Source organism: Lycorma delicatula, chromosome 4, assembly GCF_047948215.1.
Source record: "Lycorma delicatula isolate Av1 chromosome 4, ASM4794821v1, whole genome shotgun sequence".
In the NCBI taxonomy this organism is placed as follows: Eukaryota; Metazoa; Arthropoda; class Insecta; order Hemiptera; family Fulgoridae; genus Lycorma; species Lycorma delicatula.
The window spans coordinates 146,091,884-146,110,241 of record NC_134458.1 but is presented as its reverse complement, the minus strand read 5'-3'; the positions used below and the strand labels follow the sequence as shown (position 1 = coordinate 146,110,241).

At 29.8% G+C, this 18,358-nt stretch overlaps 1 protein-coding gene across 2 annotated transcripts in view; it reads right to left on the bottom strand.

The window, feature by feature from the left end:
• Window positions 1-1,660: 1,660 nt before the first annotated feature.
• The window catches only part of Scgalpha (sarcoglycan alpha), a 39,662-nt gene continuing 22,964 nt past the window's right edge, over window positions 1,661-18,358 (bottom strand). For both annotated transcript variants that reach the window (XM_075364303.1, XM_075364304.1), the window contains 3 exons: window positions 12,560-12,688; window positions 9,898-9,963; window positions 1,661-3,445 (listed from right to left, as the gene is read on the bottom strand). In XM_075364303.1, coding sequence (XP_075220418.1) covers window positions 3,427-3,445; window positions 9,898-9,963; window positions 12,560-12,688 — 214 coding nt within the window. In that variant the 3' untranslated portion in view covers window positions 1,661-3,426. The remainder of the gene's footprint in view (window positions 3,446-9,897; window positions 9,964-12,559; window positions 12,689-18,358) is intronic.

Here is an 18,358-nt window from a genome sequence, read left to right as displayed (position 1 = left end):
GGTGAATTTTATTAATATATAAATTTAAAATTTAATTCAAATGATTAGTAAACTAACTGGTTTTTTTTTCAAGAATTATAAAAAGCATATGGCACATTTAAAAAAAAATTTTAATTATATTAATTTTTTAAATTTGTTTATTACAGTAGAAACATCAACAATTCAAACTATCAGGGATAGTAAGTTCAAATTTTCAATCTTTTTTAAGACTTCTAAAAATAAACTAACAAATAACACTTAATATATCATCAAAATTAAAAAACAAATTAAACAGAAAAATATATATGTATCCTTAATATTAAGTATAAAAACTTTCCATCTTTGTTTAAAATGATGTAATTTCTAAAAATAATTTACAAAATTTTTAGAAATACTGCGCAACAAGAGTATTACTAAAAGAAGTTTTAGAAGGACTAAAAACATGCTTTTAAATATGCTACAAAAAAAGTTTACTTTCTTGACTAAAGGAAAATTATCTGAATTAATCTTTATTTTTTGCTATATTTTTTAAAAATATCACTCCTGGATGATTTTAACAAAAGTTACTTCATCAAAATAATTCAGGGTGATGCTGAAACCGATTTAACAAACCTCCTAATCCAACGTAAGCATAAACTTGAAGGCCAAATGTGGATAAAATCTATCTCATTCATAACTCTCACTAGCATTTTCCAATTTCTCACCAAAGAAAATTTATTTTGTGAATTTTTCCATTTTTCACAGTTATCATTTTCTAAATATTCTTTTCCATTCTCATCACCATTTTCAAATTATATGAAATATATTACAATCTTCTTTAATATTTGTACTTCATTACCTTCAGTTCAAGTTTGATCATTTGTTAATACTTTATTTACAAAAAGGTTACAATGTTTGGTATGAACATCGCAAATTAACAGTAAATAATTAATGTTTTAATTTATTAAAATATAGTGATCATTTAATTTTTTTTTACTTTATTTCATTTTTCATAAAGGAAATGCAGTATATCAGTTTGCTTTACAAAACATAGAAGTACAGATATAAATTATATGAGACAGGTCAAATTCAATATTGGATTTTTGATAGTTTGAAATGTAAAGATATAAGAACAATAAATACTAATATAAAACCAGGTTTGACTAGAATTATAAATTTTTACCTATTTAATAAGTTAATAAATAATTAAAAAGTTCCTAAATGACTAGTTATTTGACTAGATAACCCTAATAATTTACGTCAATGGGTTTTTTATACATAAATAATCAAATATATATAAGTATTTTATAATACTGATAATTATGAAGTATACGATTTATAATAAAAATAAATACAGCTAACAACAATTATATCTCTTACAAATAAAATAATTTAACCCTTGTGTATAACAGATAATTCAAACTAATTTTCGGCATATTTCATAAAGACTAATTACAATGCCAACAAAAACTATTTCTAATCTGATATTCATTAATTAATTATCAAGAGTAAAATTGTAGTAAGTGGATAAAATGCATCATACTGGAAAGTAATCTTACATTTTTTATATCTCTAGTGATAAGTTTCTCCATTTTTTCATACAATTTCATTTCATATAAAAAAAATAATCCTACACAAACATTAATTACAAAGATCAGATGAATTTTTAACACTTTTGGGAACACTCAATAAAATTGTTCACTATGGTTATTTAGCTTTAATTTTTTGATTTTTCTTTTAAGTTATGTTTATAAAACAACATACAATAAACAATTTCACAAATAATTTAAATTATTAAAATTCTCAATGTAAAAAAAAAATTAGTAATTTCTTTTGTACAATTAATCACAGAAGTTATACTATATTAAATAAATAAATTCCAATAATTCTATTAAATTATACTAAATTATTTTAACTACTAATAAAAATTCTAATAGACAAATGAATAAAAAAATATGCAACATTAACCTTAAACCAAAACACAGGTACCTAGGACCAGAGGGAAATTTCTAACCATTACTGAGGGAACAAAAGAAATGGAACATTTTCCACCTCTCAGGTACATTTAAAAGGATGATGGATAGTTTCTTGTTATTACTGATTAGATATGAATTAATTTTTCTTGAAATATTGCTCAATTGTATCAAATAGTTCAAGCAGTATTCACATTATTTAGCAATTTTAAGAATGGATGTTTCTAGTTATAAAATTAGTATTGTTTCCTTAAGTCTTTAATACACTAATAATTTTTTTGTTTATCTTATCTAAATATAATAAACATTTTTTGTAATTTCATTTATAGATATCTCTTGTATTCATTTCTGCTATGGATTATCCTCATCAGGAACAGAACAAATGTTTCAGACCAAAAAATTTTTGAACAGTTGTTACTGGATATACAAGAATATTTTTGTTATAAATGCTTGATAACATATCAAGGAAGGCTTTCAAGGCCTAACTGTAAGCTTGGGACAATTTGCATTTATGTAGTAGGGAGAACTGGCTTGATAATGAAATGATTACTGAAATATTATTATAAATAAATATGAAACTCTAGCTTTTTCACAGTCAAGTTGCAACTGACCGAAGAAACAAATTGTATAGTTGTACATCAAATTTAATGAAAGAACATTGATTTACTTACGTTGACTTCCATTTGCAAACCAGTTCAATAGGTCTAAAAATATTTTTTCATCATGTGACTAGACTAGACAGTTTAAGGATTAACATTTCTGTGTAAAGTGTTTGGAATCTTATGTGTTTAAACCTGAAACCTGTTTAAATGTGCAACAGTGGTAAATTTTAACTATTATGTAGGACTGCTACATTAAATTTTTTTCAAATAGTATGTTATGTAAATGTTACAGTCATGATACAACCAACCAAAACTTAACACAAATGTCTTGTACAAGCATTTACAGTGGTGTTTTATTCTCCCTCAAATCCCTTTCTGTAAGGTATAGGTTTCAGATAGATGGTAAAAAAAAGTTAAAATTTACCATGACTTTAGACTGACTGCTAAGAACAGTTTTATCAATGATTGGACAGACATAGGTAGAAGAGGAAAAAGCTTATAAGATATACGTCATGATAATGGCCAATGGAAACACAAATACTGGACAATGAGGTACTTGTGATCAACAAAAATTACATGCATTAAAAAATACCTTACAATGGGCTAAAACAATTATCATTTGTTCAAGCCACAACTTAAATATTACACATCAAAAATTTTGATTTCTCAAACTAAACTCTAGCAGAAATATAAAAATGTAAGGTAGGCCTATATAACCAAAAATAACCTATAAAATGTGTTATATTTTTAACTTCATATTACTAGAAATGATACCAAATATGTTTATGCAGCTTCTTCTTCATACTGTGCAGAATTCAATTTAGAAATGAACGAGCCAAAATGTGGTATTTTTATTAACAATACCATGTCTTTGGCTCTTCTTCCAAATACTGTCAGAAATCCACGCGAGATCTGTATGGGGGAAAAACAAAAACCAAATTATAAATAATCAAGTAAGGAGTAATTACTAGATTTTTACAATACTATAACTTATTCCTGGTGTTCAACCAGGTCAATTTTACCCTCTACCATAATAATAAAAATAGTGTTGCCAACTTCCTATCTCTTCTCCAACTCATCTTAAAACCTCTTCACTTTGTATTCATTAAAATATAAATTTTAATTTTTTTAAATCCCTCCTGTAACACTACATATTAAAATTTCATTTTTTATTCTCTGGTTTTCTTATTACCCATGTTTCTCTTATCAAAAAGCACAACATTATATAACAAAAGTATTTTAAAACATTTTTCTAATTCCAAAATAAGAATCTGTTACAACAAATAAGATAGATCTGTTATAATAAGAGCTCCAGGTAAACCGATTGTAATGTAATCACTGAAAGGATTTGTCCCGCAAACCTACTGAATAAACTGCTCGGCAATGAAATTAATTGGAAGGCAATTTCCATCATAAGCCAGGCCAATCTTCAAGCAAAAATAACAGAAAGAGTTATCAACAATGATTGCTACTGGATTGGTTGGGGATGAGACAGCCTGGGCGAGGAGGTAGCTGAGGGCCTCCAAGGGTTGCCACTACTGTTGAGTGCCTAGGACTTTCTGAACCAGTGATTGAAGCCCACACAGGTAGTACAGCATACCCCTGAGTAATAACAGACAGGTATCAAGGCATGTTGCACCAGGAGGAGGTGTTTTTGACTCTGCCATCTGTTGTGGGCAGGTAGCAGCTGGAAGAGCTTTCCCCCCCCTCTAGCGGAAAAAAATTTAGTTTTGTCAGAACAAGTAAACAATTCATCCAAAAGTCAAAGATAGATAAGGACATCAAAACTTTGCTTTTTAATAAAAGAGCTAAATGATAATTACATTATGGATAAATTAGTAGAATGGTTAAATATAGATAGGTGCCTCCTCTATGAATCATGAGACCTTGCCGTTGGTGAGGGGGCTTGAGTGCTCAGGGATACAGAGTAGCTGGATCGAAGGTGCAACCATATCGGAGAGGTATCTGTTGAGAGCCAGACTAAGGAATGATTCCTGAAAGAAGGCAGCAGCTCTTTCAGTAGTTGTTAGGGGCGTGAGTCAGAATCACTTAAACGGCCATATCAACATCACTCAGTCCTCTGAGTACTGCGCAGCTGAAAGCAATGCAAAACTACAGCTGCTTTTTTCCAAGAAATGTGGCTCCTTGCATTTTCATATAGCAATGATGCCTTCCTTGGTAAAATATTCCGGAGGTAAACTAGTCCCCCATTCGGATCTCCGGGTGGGGACTACTAAGGAAGGGGTCACCAGAAAATTAAAAAATAATATTCTATGAGTCGGAGCGTGGAATGTTAGAAGTTTAAAAAAGGTTGGTAGGCTAGAAAATTTAAAAAGGGAAATGGATAGGGTAAATGTGGATGTAGTAGGAATTAGTGAGGTTCAGTGGGAAGACGAAGGCGACTTTTGGTCAGGCGATTTTAGAATAATTAACTCAGCCTCAAATAATGGGCAGGCAGGAGTAGGTTTCATAATGAACAAGAAGATAGGGAAGAACAACAAGATAGAGTAGAGTATTTCAAAACGCATAGCGATAGAATCATTGTAATAAGGATAAAATCAAAACCTAAACCGACAACGATTGTTAACGTCTATATGCCTACAAGCGCCCATGATGATGATGAGGTAGAGTGTGTATACGAAGAGATTGATGAAGCAATTAAACACGTAAAAGGAGATGAAAATTTAATAATAGTTGGAGATTGGAATGCAAGCGTTGGAAAAGGCAAGGAAGGAAATATAGTGGGTGAATACGGGCTGGGCAAAAGGAATGAAAGAGGGAACAGACTTATAGAGTTTTGCACGAAGTTTAATTTAGTAATTGCCAACACCCAATTTAAAAATCATAATAGAAGAATATACACTTGGAAAAAGCCAGGCGACACTGCAAGGTATCAGATAGATTATATCATGGTTAAGCAAAGATTTAGAAATCAACTCGTTGACTGCAAAAACTTACCCTGGAGCAGACATTGATAGCGACCATAATTTGGTAATAATGAAATGTAGATTGGGGTTTAAAAACTTGAAGAAAAGGTGTCAGATGAATCGGTGGAATTTAGAGAAACTTGAGGAAGAGGAGGTAAAGATTTTTGAGAAGGACATCGCAAGAGGTCTGAGTAAAAAAGATAAGGTAGAAAATGTAGAAGAAGAATGGGAGAATGTTAAAAAGGAAATTCTTAAATCAGCAGAAGCAAACTTAGGCGGAATAAAGAGAACCGGTAGAAAACCTTGGGTTTCAGACGATATACTGCAGCTGATGGATGAACGTAGAAAATATAAGAAGGCTAGTGATGAAGAAAGTAGAAGGAACTATCGGCAATTAAGAAATGCTATAAACAGGAAGTGCAAACAGGCGAAAGAAGAGTGGATTAAAGAAAAGTGTTCAGAAGTGGAAAGAGAAATGAACATTGGTAAAATAAACGGAGCATACAGGAAAGTTAAGGAAAATTTTGGGGTACATAAATTAAAATCTAATAATGTGTTAAACAAAGATGGTACACCAATATATAATACGAAAGGTAAAGTCGATAGATGGGTGGAATATATTGAAGAGTTATACGGAGGAAATGAATTAGAAAATGGTGTTATAGAGGAAGTTCAGGAGGATGAAATGGGAGAAACAATATTGAGATCTGAATTTAAGAGAACATTAAAAGATTTAAATGGCAGAAAGGCTCCTGGAATAGACGGAATACCTGTAGAATTAGTGCGCAGTGCAGGTGAGGAAGCGATTGATAGATTATACAAACTGGTGTGTAATATTTATGAAAAAGGGGAATTTCCGTCAGACTTCAAAAAAAGTGTTATAGTCATGATACCAAAGAAAGCAGGGGCAGATAAATGTGAAGAATATAGAACAATTAGTTTAACTAGTCTTGCATCAAAAATCTTAACTAGAATTCTATACAGAAGAATTGAGAGGAGAGTGGAAGAAGTGTTAGGAGAAGACTAATTTGGTTTCAGGAAAAGTATAGGGACAAGGGAAGCAATTTTAGGCCTCAGATTAATAGTAGAAGGAAGATTAAAGAAAAACAAACCAACATACTTGGCGTTTATAGACCTAGAAAAGGCATTCGATAACGTAGACTGGAATAAAATGTTCAACATTTAAAAAAAATTAGGGTTCAAATACAGAGATAGAAGAACAATTGCTAACATGTACAGGAACCAAACAGCAACAGTAATAATTGAAGAGCATAAGAAAGAAGCCGTAATAAGAAAGGGAGTCTGACAAGGATGTTCCCTATCTCCGTTACTTTTTAATCTTTACATGGAACTAGCAGTTAATGATGTTAAAGAACAATTTAGATTCGAAGTAACAGTACAAGGTGAAAAGATAAAGATGCTACGATTTGCTGATGATATAGTAATTCTAGCCAAGAGGAAAAAGGATTTAGAAGAAACAATGAAACGGCATAGATGAAGTCCTACGCAAGAACTATCGCATGAAAATAAACAAGAACAAAACAAAAGTAATGAAATGTAGTAGAAATAACAAAGATGGACCACTAAATGTGAAAATAGTTGGAGAAAAGATTATGGAAGTAGAAGAATTTTGTTATTTGGGAAGTAGAATTATTAAAGATGGACGAAGCAGGAGCGATATAAAATAATGAATAGCACAAGCGAAATGAGCCTTCAGTAAGAAATATAATTTGTTTACATCAAAAATTAATTTAAATGTCAGGAAAAGATTTTTGAAAGTATATGTTTGGAGTGTCGCTTTATATGGAAGTGAAACTTGGGCAATTGGAGTATCTGAGAAGAAATGATTAGAAGCTTTTGAAATGTGGTGCTATAGGAGAATGTTAAAAATCAGATGGGTGGATAAAGTGACAAATGAAGAGGTATTGCGGTAAATAGATGAAGAAAGAAGCATTTGGAAAAATATAGTTAAGACAGACTTATAGGCCACATACTAAGGCATCCTGGAATAGTCGCTTTAATATTGGAAGGACAGGTAGAAGGAAAAAATTGTGTAGGCAGGCCACGTTTGGAATATGTAAAACAAATTGTTAGGGATGTAGGATGTAGAGAGTATACTGAAATGAAACGACTAGCACTACTAGATAGGGAATCTTGGAGAGCTGCATCAAACCAGTCAAATGACTGAAGACAAAAAAAAAAACATAGGTAGGTGAACAAGTTGCAATCAATTAATAGTCAAAATGGAAGATGTTAAAAAACATAAAAGCAACCGCTGTATGTAATTATGAATGAAATTAGTAGAATCTATAAAAAAAGGCGCTATGCCTGGTTATAACATAACTGATTATTCTTCACATTCACCTGTTAACACAGTCTGAAAACAACTACATATATATATATATATATACATACACACAATATATGCACTATTGTAGTTAAATGATTAGTTTATTGTGTGTGATACTTAAGGTAAATTTTATTTATCTTTTCATTTTCACTTTAAAGATAAATTAAAATTGTGATTAGAAGACTATATTCCCAATTATTATTTGTTTGTATAAATACATAAACATATATAAATCACGTTAAAGCAAAACCTCTTACTGTTCATTCCGTGAAAATGACTGCCTCTTCATTCAACCAGAAATTCCAGAATCTGTATCATTTAGATATAAACATGCTTCCGGAAAAGTGCCATCCTAAAATATTTTTTTTATTTCGAGAATTTCCATATATTTTTTACCAGAATTCTTTTTTATTTTCAGCATGTGAATACAACAGCATTGTATTTTAATCTAAAATATGCTTGATAAGACTGGACCTAAATGGAAGAAGTGGGGGGAATATTACAGTGAGAGAGGTATGAAGTGTTATGTATATTGGAGCTCAAACTTTTAATTCTTTCAATGCAACCCCATAAATTTTTATTTAGTTAACTCACCAAAAGCACTAAATGATTTCCTCTAAATAAATAATTGTCACAGCTCTCCTTTAAACACCTAAAATAAGCATTACTTAATTGTACAATATAATACATCCATTCACATTCCGTAACCATAGAAGCAATGTACATAATGCACTGCTTCAGAGGGAGGTACATTAAATTGCTGTTTTACACTCTATTTTAGTTTTCTTATAGCTACAATGTATCTAAGGCATAGCAGGCACAAGAGACAAGTAAGAGCTGTTTTTTTCTATAAGTAAAAAACATAGCCAGTCCCAGTAATGAACACAGTGAAAATATCACTTGCAGATCTAATGATCTCCAGATCTAATGATCTATGATCTCATTTATTTATCAATAAATTTGATTCATAAAAGGTAATAAGAAACCATTTCGTACATCAGGGATTCCTTAGTAAGCCTAGCTTGATACCTTGATAATGACTTGCCAGTAAGGTTGTCATATCAGCTTATTCCTCCTGTAACTCATTCAGTTCAGTATCACCCATCATGAAACATCCATTATAAGTCCATAGTATTCATTCGATGCAAAGCATTCTTCCATCATACAAAGTTTAAAATTATAATGTCAAAAAAGAAGTTAGAAATAACCTTTTCTAACTGTCTAAATGCATATAAAAGTTATTCATTGTGTTAAAAAAATATGTATTTAAAATAAAATGATCATCTCTAATTTCAGAAACAAAATAATAAAGATATCAAGTGGGATACGCTTCAGCATTTCAAACAATCAAGCAACTTTTAGGTGTGGTTTTAGTGTGTGTTTAACAGCTGCATGGATTTGTACTAAAAAGACAATTTGTATAACCAATTTTATAAGAAAAAGCATTTGTATTTCTTCATGATTTTATTTTATTTAATACACAATAATTTATCAGTGAATGTTATTATTACTCAATATTTACTAACTCTGTTGATAAATATTTCCAAAGATAAGAGGAAATTTGTTTTTAGAAATTATAAAACAAATTTTTAACTAATAATAAGTCATTTATGCAATATGAAACTCATACAATCTGTGCAAGACTTTTAACTAATTGTATTGATAAATTCCAAAAATGGCTTCCCATATTGTATCAATTGCAAAATCACCCTTTGCTAGATTGACTTCTACTTCAAAGATCTATTACTTATTTTCAGAAAGTTTCTCTTAAATATTAATTAAAATAAATTACATAAAAATGAAATTTTTATAATCACAATAAAAGCAAATTTTAAGATACATTATGTACTTAAACACCAACAATATTATATAAGTGTAGATACAAAATGTAATAATTGCCCATATATATAGATTTAATGATACGTAGTCTAAGATTTTATTCACTGAAATTTGAGAATGCCTGACTTTTCATTTATAGGATCATTGATTCAATGAAAGTTTTTACTGACCTCTTATATCAGCAGAGTAACAAGATACCTCAGAATTAGTAACAAAACATATTGATACCAAAAATAAATGATACTCACCCTAACTTAGGGCCCATATAAGGAGGAGGACTTGGTCGAACACCAGTTGTTCTTTCTGAAGATAGTCTAAAATGGACAAGAAATACTAGATTAGTAATTTCTAAAACTTTTAATTTTTAAATATTAAAATAATTAGCTGGAGAAATATGAAAGTTGGTTTTTAAATTATTACAATCACAGCGTCACAATAAAAAACCACAATAATTCTGATATGCCAGAAAAGAAAATCTCTTTTGCCTCTTCCTCAAGCAGCTAAAAAAATAATTTTAGGAAATAATGAATTAAAATTGTAATGTATTTCCATCAGTTTTAAATTTTAATCAGTTGGCAACAGTTGTCTCTAAGACATATAATCTTCATTCAATAATTTGAACTCTACAAATTATCAGAGTGTTAGAGAGTCTGCAATTTGTTCTTTCCGAGAACAGAAGTCTGTCAAGTATTTATTTTTTCTGTGGTGTAATCTAGTATCATGATAGAATTTCTCATGCCTTATGTATTCTTACACATTATAGCAATGCAGATAAAGCTATATCAAGATTAAAATTTAAAAATAATAATTTCTTTTAATAATATTACGGATTTCTTTAATAATTTGATACAACAAAAAAGAAAAAAAACCATGTTTAACATCTAGTTAAAGAAAAGAAATAAATTAACACTAAAAATATGTTTTTCCTGAAAAAATAAAGGAAAAAGGTAATATACTTACTGTTTACGGTGGAAGTTTGCTTAAACAAGTAAGTAACAAATTAAATATGATATTAAGTTCTAAATTATCCATTCTTTCAAACTGATTATCATTATTAATATCAATAAAATATACAAACATGTGTTTGGAAACTATACAGAATAATATGGCATTCTTTTTATCACATCTAATTGATTTTTACAGCCATAAAACTAACATCATCATTTCTCAATTTCTAATAACTTAAACACTTCAAAAATTTTTGTTATAAACCAAAGTTTTGAGTCAATGACTTCTATGGTAAAATCTATTATTAATATAGGTTAGGAGATGTATGACATCCACTTAACCATTACCACGTTTTTTAACAACCAGGTTACAGTCACCAATAAAATTACACAACAAACATCACTATAAAATATCCTGAAACAAGTAAATAATTTTGCAAGTGCAAGTGTGCACACAAACACATACACACACACACATATTTATATTTAAATAACTCATCAATATATTGACACTATTGTGTTAATAAAATTTAATATTATATGAAATATAATCCACTAAAACAAAGTAATTAGATAAGTTAAACTTACTATATTAATTTCCAATAATTAGTTTATATGGTATCCCACGTCTTCAGTTGATATTAAATTCTATATCTATTACATTAAAACATATTCTTTTAATATTTTGTTACTTTATTTAAAATTATGTTTCATATATGTAAATTTTACTGCCCAGTACCTGAATGATATTTTTAAATATGAAGTATATATTATTTGAAATACTGAAAATGTATAAAATGTGTATTTCAAAGGGTATGTATGATATACCAGTACAACTTACTTTGAGCCAAACATGTGAGCAGTGCATAAACCAGTTGAAGTGTACAAAAATAACATATGCATTTGTACAAAAAATCCAGAGATGCATACTATACAGTATATGATTACCCCATGGCTTTTTAATAATTTAAACACAACATCAATTCTATTTTATAAATTATTCAAAATAATATTAATAAGTTATTTGCAAAATAATATAACTGTAGATTGTATGGTATCAATCTTTTAAGTTTTTTCATACTACTGTATATATTACTTACATCTCAATAACATTAAAAATATATATTTCATTGGATATAAAATTAAACTTTTAATATGATTATATTGAGCAAAACATCTCAAAATATCTCTATGAAAAAAAAATCAACTGCAATATGTTGTTTGGCACAAAATTTAGGTGTAGAACAAATATTTTTAAAAATCAAAATGAGTACCATGCTCTGTACAATCATGAAATACTGTACCAATTGAGAAATGTCCGACTTTTACTCAAACCATCTTTAGTTTTGATTCTCAACTAAAACTTATTTAAAAAAATAATTAATTATTTAACTGAAAAAAAAGCATCCGATCATTTACTCATATATGATTACATTCATAAGTTCAACACAGATCCACATCAGAATTTTTTAGTTAGTTTGGGCATATACAATGTAATGGACTATTATTATCAATTTGGATCACAAATTGATAATTTTTGATTTTACTATTATAAAATAAAAACTTTTTTTCATCAGAATAAGTTCAATAGTTAACAATGAACTGTAATACAATTTAAACTACAGAATCGCCAATTGTTTTTTAAGAGGGTAGAATATATAAAATGATTAATATGGAATTTTTTCCAGCCAAATAACATTTTTGTCATTTTTTAGTACATGTATTATAAACAATTCAAGTAAGGATTTAAACCAATTGAATTGTATTATGGTATTATCAATGAAAATAATATAAATGGTTCTTAAAAAATTACCAAATAGGATTCCATATCACTATATACTTACTCAAATTTATAGCACAGCCTTAGATTTTGAATTACCACTACTTGGAATTACATACATTTAAATTACATGTAATGATTAAAAAGAATGTAAATTTAAATAAAATATTATAGGAAACATACCGTGGGCTTTCCTTAGGTGTTCCATCAGAATTACGTTGGTTTGATAAAGAGCGAAGGGTGTGAGTAGCTCTATGTACAGCTTCATATTGTACCATTAACACATCTGGTGTATCTTCATTCCTTTTACTTCTGTTTAAAAAATAATACTAATTATACATACATTTAATTTAATGAAAGATTTGTACGTCCAGCAAAATACTTTTATCACCTTACTGCTAACCATCAAAATAGAAAACATAATCAACACAAGTTACAGAAAATAAACATGAGCAGAAATCAACCCAGACAAACAGAAAATATGAGTAATAAACACGAAACACACATCTAAAATCAGCACTTACATTGTTAGTTGCTTAATTTAAAAAAAAAAATTCTTTCAAACTGTTTTTTAAAAATTTTAAATATGAGGCATAGTTCAAAAGTAAAGGCCAATGAGTTATAGTGACTGGAAACAATGATTGGTCCATGCATGCACACTAGCTTTAAGTGGTCTGTAATGTAACCACCATACTGCCATCAGTTAATTGTTCTCTGCCTTTGCGAGACAGTGTGTTAAAATGAGTGTGCTAATAACAAATCCTGCCAGTTGAGAATGTCAATCAATGATTAGATAACGCAAGAGGACATAATGCTGTTGAAATTCACGATCAATTATGTCAATGGTCCTACCGCAATGCGTAAAGGAAAAGTAGGCAGTAGTATGAGTTTAAGGAAGTCTGTTCAAATGTTCACAACAAACAAAGAAGCGGCAAGCTTGGCGTCAGGATTGATGAACTCACTGAACGTGTGACTGCAAAACTGAGAGAAAATGTTCACTTTATGATTAGCAATCTTTCTCTAGAATTTCAAGAAGTTTCAAAGACAACATTGTTGAGAATCGTGACTGACACCACTTTAGGTACCCAATGTGTACACAGTTTACGATAGTAAACTATGTAAACATTGGGTACCAAATATATTGCAAGTGCTCCCAAAGGTTACAGAATGACATATGCATGTGCTTTTCTTAACTCCTTTAACAAGGGAGACAAATTTTTTTCCCATATTGTCACTGCTGATGAAATGTGGATTTCATAATGCTGAGACAAAACAACAATTCATGCAATGACATCATTCCAGCTCACCTAAACCAAAAAAACAAGCCCATTCTCATGGCTTGAAGAAAATCATGGCAACTTTATTTTGTAACCAAAAGTGTGTGTTTTTCATCGATTTCATGGAATCTGGAACATCCATCACACAAAAGTTTATTGTGAAACACTTTCTAAAATGCATTGTGCAACTCAAAACCAACAATGGGAAATGCTGTGATCAGGAATTGTTCTTCTTCACGATAAGTGCATGCAGCCATGTCCACACATGAATGTATGCACAAAAAAACACTTCAAAAATTCAGATGGGGATTTTATATCATCCCAATAAGAGTCCTGACCTCACACTCGGTGACTATCATCTCTTCTTACACCTCAAAAACTGGCTTCTGTCTCAATGATTCAAGGAAAGTGAAGAGTTGAAAATCTTGGTGCAAAAGTGGCTACAACCATAAGCAGCGGAATTTTGTGCTTTGGATTTGAAGAAGCTTGTTTCAAAATATCAAAAATCTTTGGAAAAAATGGTGATTATGCACAAAAATAAAGTAAATGTAAGTACTTGAAAACGATTAATAAATTTTTCATTTTTTTAACTGTACTCATTTTGTTACAATCGGCCTTTATTTTGTGAACTGTGCCTCATATTTAAATACTAAAAACAATTAAGGTTACTTAAAATATGCCTGTAATAAAATATTCAAAAACAATTTACACAAGTAAACTTCTTCATTAAAAATGATCCTGGACTCAAATTCCACACTTTTTTTCATTATCAATCACTAACACAACTGATAAGTAATAGCCAAATACTAAGATCTTAAGTACTATAAATAAAAGATGCATCTATACTAAGGGCATTACTCTTGAATGACTAACACTTAAGAGAAAAATGAAGTGGAACATTTAACATATGTAAGTATACAATTAAAGAATAAAATAAAAATATTATGCTACTCACAGAGTAAAATTTTAGAATACAAGACCTATGGTAACCATATCTTCCCTTGACTAACTATAACCAAAATTAAATGGCACCAGAGGCTCATATGCAGAAATCAGATGTCAAATTTCATCCATATCAATCCATCCAGTTTGGATGTAAAGCAAAAACTAAGACTAACACTCATACATATCCTTCCAAATTTTTCAATGCTAAAATTGTGTTTTTTGTTAAGTGAATCATGAAACCCTGACAGGCCAAATTTGGCTAGATCAGTATCTCATATAGTATAAAGTATAACTACATAATTAAGAAAGTAATAAATAAATGTACTAGTATAAATTCTAATTTCCATTGAAACTTAATACTTTTCTTTTTTATAATTAAGAACAGTTTTAGAAACAACAATAACAAACAGATAACAATCCATTCTACACTCTAAGAGGTGATATTTTTGATCAGACTATAGTAGAAAAAGATGACCCAATCATAAAGTAAGGTTATTAATCAAATTGTGTTGTCACAAGCAGTAAAAGAACTGAAGAATAATGAGAAAGAGGATACCACAACTAATAACAGTTGGAATGAGGCTGTAAAGGTATTAAATAAGTTCGTAAAATCTGCTAGCTATAATAACCAGTACAAAAGTAATGAATTTTCATATTTTATTTTCTAGACTTTTTTAGTGTTTTTTTTTCCACCTAGAAGTTATTATAAACAAGTGAATATGTGAACACTATTTAAAAAAAAGGCTTCAAGCAGTATTCCATCAACTTCACGTTCTATTTTATTGTCATCATCTGCTGCTAATCACAATGAGAAAATAGGAACTGAATCCAAATAACCTTGTAAAATAAGTACATTTATATAATGTAAATAGTATCTAGGTTATACCTTTATTTACAAAAGATAGTCAGCCTTTTAATAAATATCTTTTACCTATTTTGTTTCAGTTCTCATTTTGTTTTGTTAATAAATTAAGGGGAAAATTAATCTTAGTTGTCTTTAAGAATTCATTCCCAATATTTATAAGACAAAATCCAACAATCTGATTTATTTTTTAAATCAGCAATGCTTAAGTCTCAACTAGACTTGATTATGAACTTTTATTTTACTTCCTTCTAAAACAATCCAATGAAATCTATACAGCCATTTAAAAGTTATAATAAATGAATAATCACTAGTATTATATGGAGGTCATCTCAAAGGCTGTAAATTTCGTTGTCAACTAAAATGAAACCTTGACAATGAAGCAGAAATACTTCACAATAACCGTTAAGATAAATTTTTCTTCAGTTAGCCAACACAAGTGTCAAACAGTATAATTACAAATCTTGAATACGAGTTATAATGATACAATAATAGTTACAGTTCTAGTGTAAATGAAAATAAACAGTATATGAGGTCTGTTCAGAAAATAACCAAACATTATTGAAAACATGTCAATAGAGGTATTTAGTGACGTGCAGTTGCCAGCATTGCTTACTACATAACCTTCTCTATAACCACATATTCTTGGATTATTGATATCTCATTTAGTTTTCATATTATTGTTATTTGAGTGTAACGTGTTTAAGTATTAGTAGAGATTTTTGTAATAAGTGATTTTTAGAAGCAACAATGTAAAATTTTACATGAAACTGGGAAAAACTTTCACAGGAACATGTCAACTTTTGAAACAAGCTTATGGAGATGATTCTTTGGGTTGTATGCAATGTTACGACCGTTTTCACATGAATTAAAAATGGTCATCAGTCAGCTGAAGATGACCCTAGACCAGAAGGCCTTCGATTTCAACTGATGACACCCATGTCAGAAAATCAACGATATGGTATGTGCTAATTGCCAATTGACTGCCACAGAACTTGCAGAAGAGGTTCGCATCTTAATTGGATCATGCCATGATACTTTGACTGAAAAATTGGACATGCATCAAAACTTTCCTGCATCAAGTTGCAGGAAAGTTTGTTTCTTATTTGATGACTGAACAGCAGAAAGAACATCGAAAGGATGTTTGTCGGCAACCTCTTGAACAAGCCAATGACGATGAAACATTCATGCAAATGATTATAATGGGAGATAAAAGCTGGGTTTATGGCTGCGACAATGAGACAAAAGTTCAACCATCACAATGGTGGCAAAGGATCTCCACACCCCAAGAAAGCATGTCAAGTCTCGATCCAATGTCAAAGTGATGCTCTCTGTTTTTTTCGATTTTAATGAAAATGTGCATTTTGAATTCTTGCCTCAAGGTGAAACAGTGAACCGTGTGTACTATCAAGGTGTTTTACAATGGTTACATATTAAAATCTGCAAAAAGAGACCAGAGTTAAGGCAAGACAGCTCATGGTTCCTTCACCACGACAATGCACCTGCACACTCAGCTTTGTCAATTTTGTGCCAAAAATCAGATGGCTGTCCTCCCACAGTCTCCCTACGCGCCAGACCTGGCTCCTTGTGATTTTTTCTTATTTCTGAAATTAAAATCAGTGATGAAAGGACACTGTTTTGAGACTGTTAATGGCATTAAAGCAAATTCGTCATAGACCTTAAAGGCCATTTCAAATGAAGCTATCCAGAACTGCTTTGTGAAATGGAAACACCACTGGGAAAAGCGTGTGAATAGGGGAGAAGAATACTTTGAACAGGACAAGGACCAATAATCTGTAAAATTAATAATAAAGATTAAAAAAAATAAAGGTCGGTTATTCTCTGAACAAACCTCGTATATATTGTTTGAATAATATATACTATCAAACATCATATAAAAATCATAAAAGCAACAAAGATCAATTTCATAAAATTTTCTGATGAAATTCAAGAAAAATGTCTTGAAATTAGAGCACAAACATGTTTTTATTTTAATATAATTTTCACTACAAAAACAAAACAATTCATTATCTTCATGATTAGTCTACCAAACAAAACCACGTCTTCAAATATGAATTTTCAACAAAAAAAATAATAATTAATAAACACATGATTTATCTCCAAACAAAGAAAAGATAGTAAAGTAAAATATAGCACACATTAAGAAGATAAAAAAAATTAAATTAAGAAGATAAAAAATTAAATATTAAAATTGTTTTACACACTTTCAACACCATAATTACATATGAATCAAATTTGTCTTTACTTCATTATAAGTGCCTACAAATTAAATATAATTGCAATCATCTAAACAAATGGTTCAAGAAACAATTAATTAAAATAAAATGAAATCTACCTTACCTAAACAAGAAAAGACTAATGGTTGAAAACAACATAAATAACAGCAGAAAGATAGAGTTATTTCATGAAGTTTAATAATGTAAACTCTAAATGAAATTTCTATTTTCAGCAGCATTTACAATGCTGAACAGCAATAAAAAGATACGACCCAAAGAATGGTGATGAATTAAAATTGTTAAAGACAACAGTAGTAAGAGGGGTAAAGAAGAAGAGCAGCAGTAATGAATGTAGAATAGTGATCAGATAAAATTTAATAAATATCTATTGTCTAACAGAAAACTCAGAATAAGAAGAAAAAGTAAGAATGTATTAAAAGTTGAAAACCAAAAATTACAACTACATTAAAAATATAAATCATCTTTGTTAATTTATGCCAAGCAATCTACAAATTCAGTTCGGGTGAATTCAGACTATTTACCCTCCTTACTTTGAGATCTGATTTGGGTACTCCATTAAAAATTAGAGAGGATATCTTTCAGAAAGTTTAGACTGAAACATTGAAGGGTCCTCCTGAGGGGGTTGAAGTTTTAAAAAATA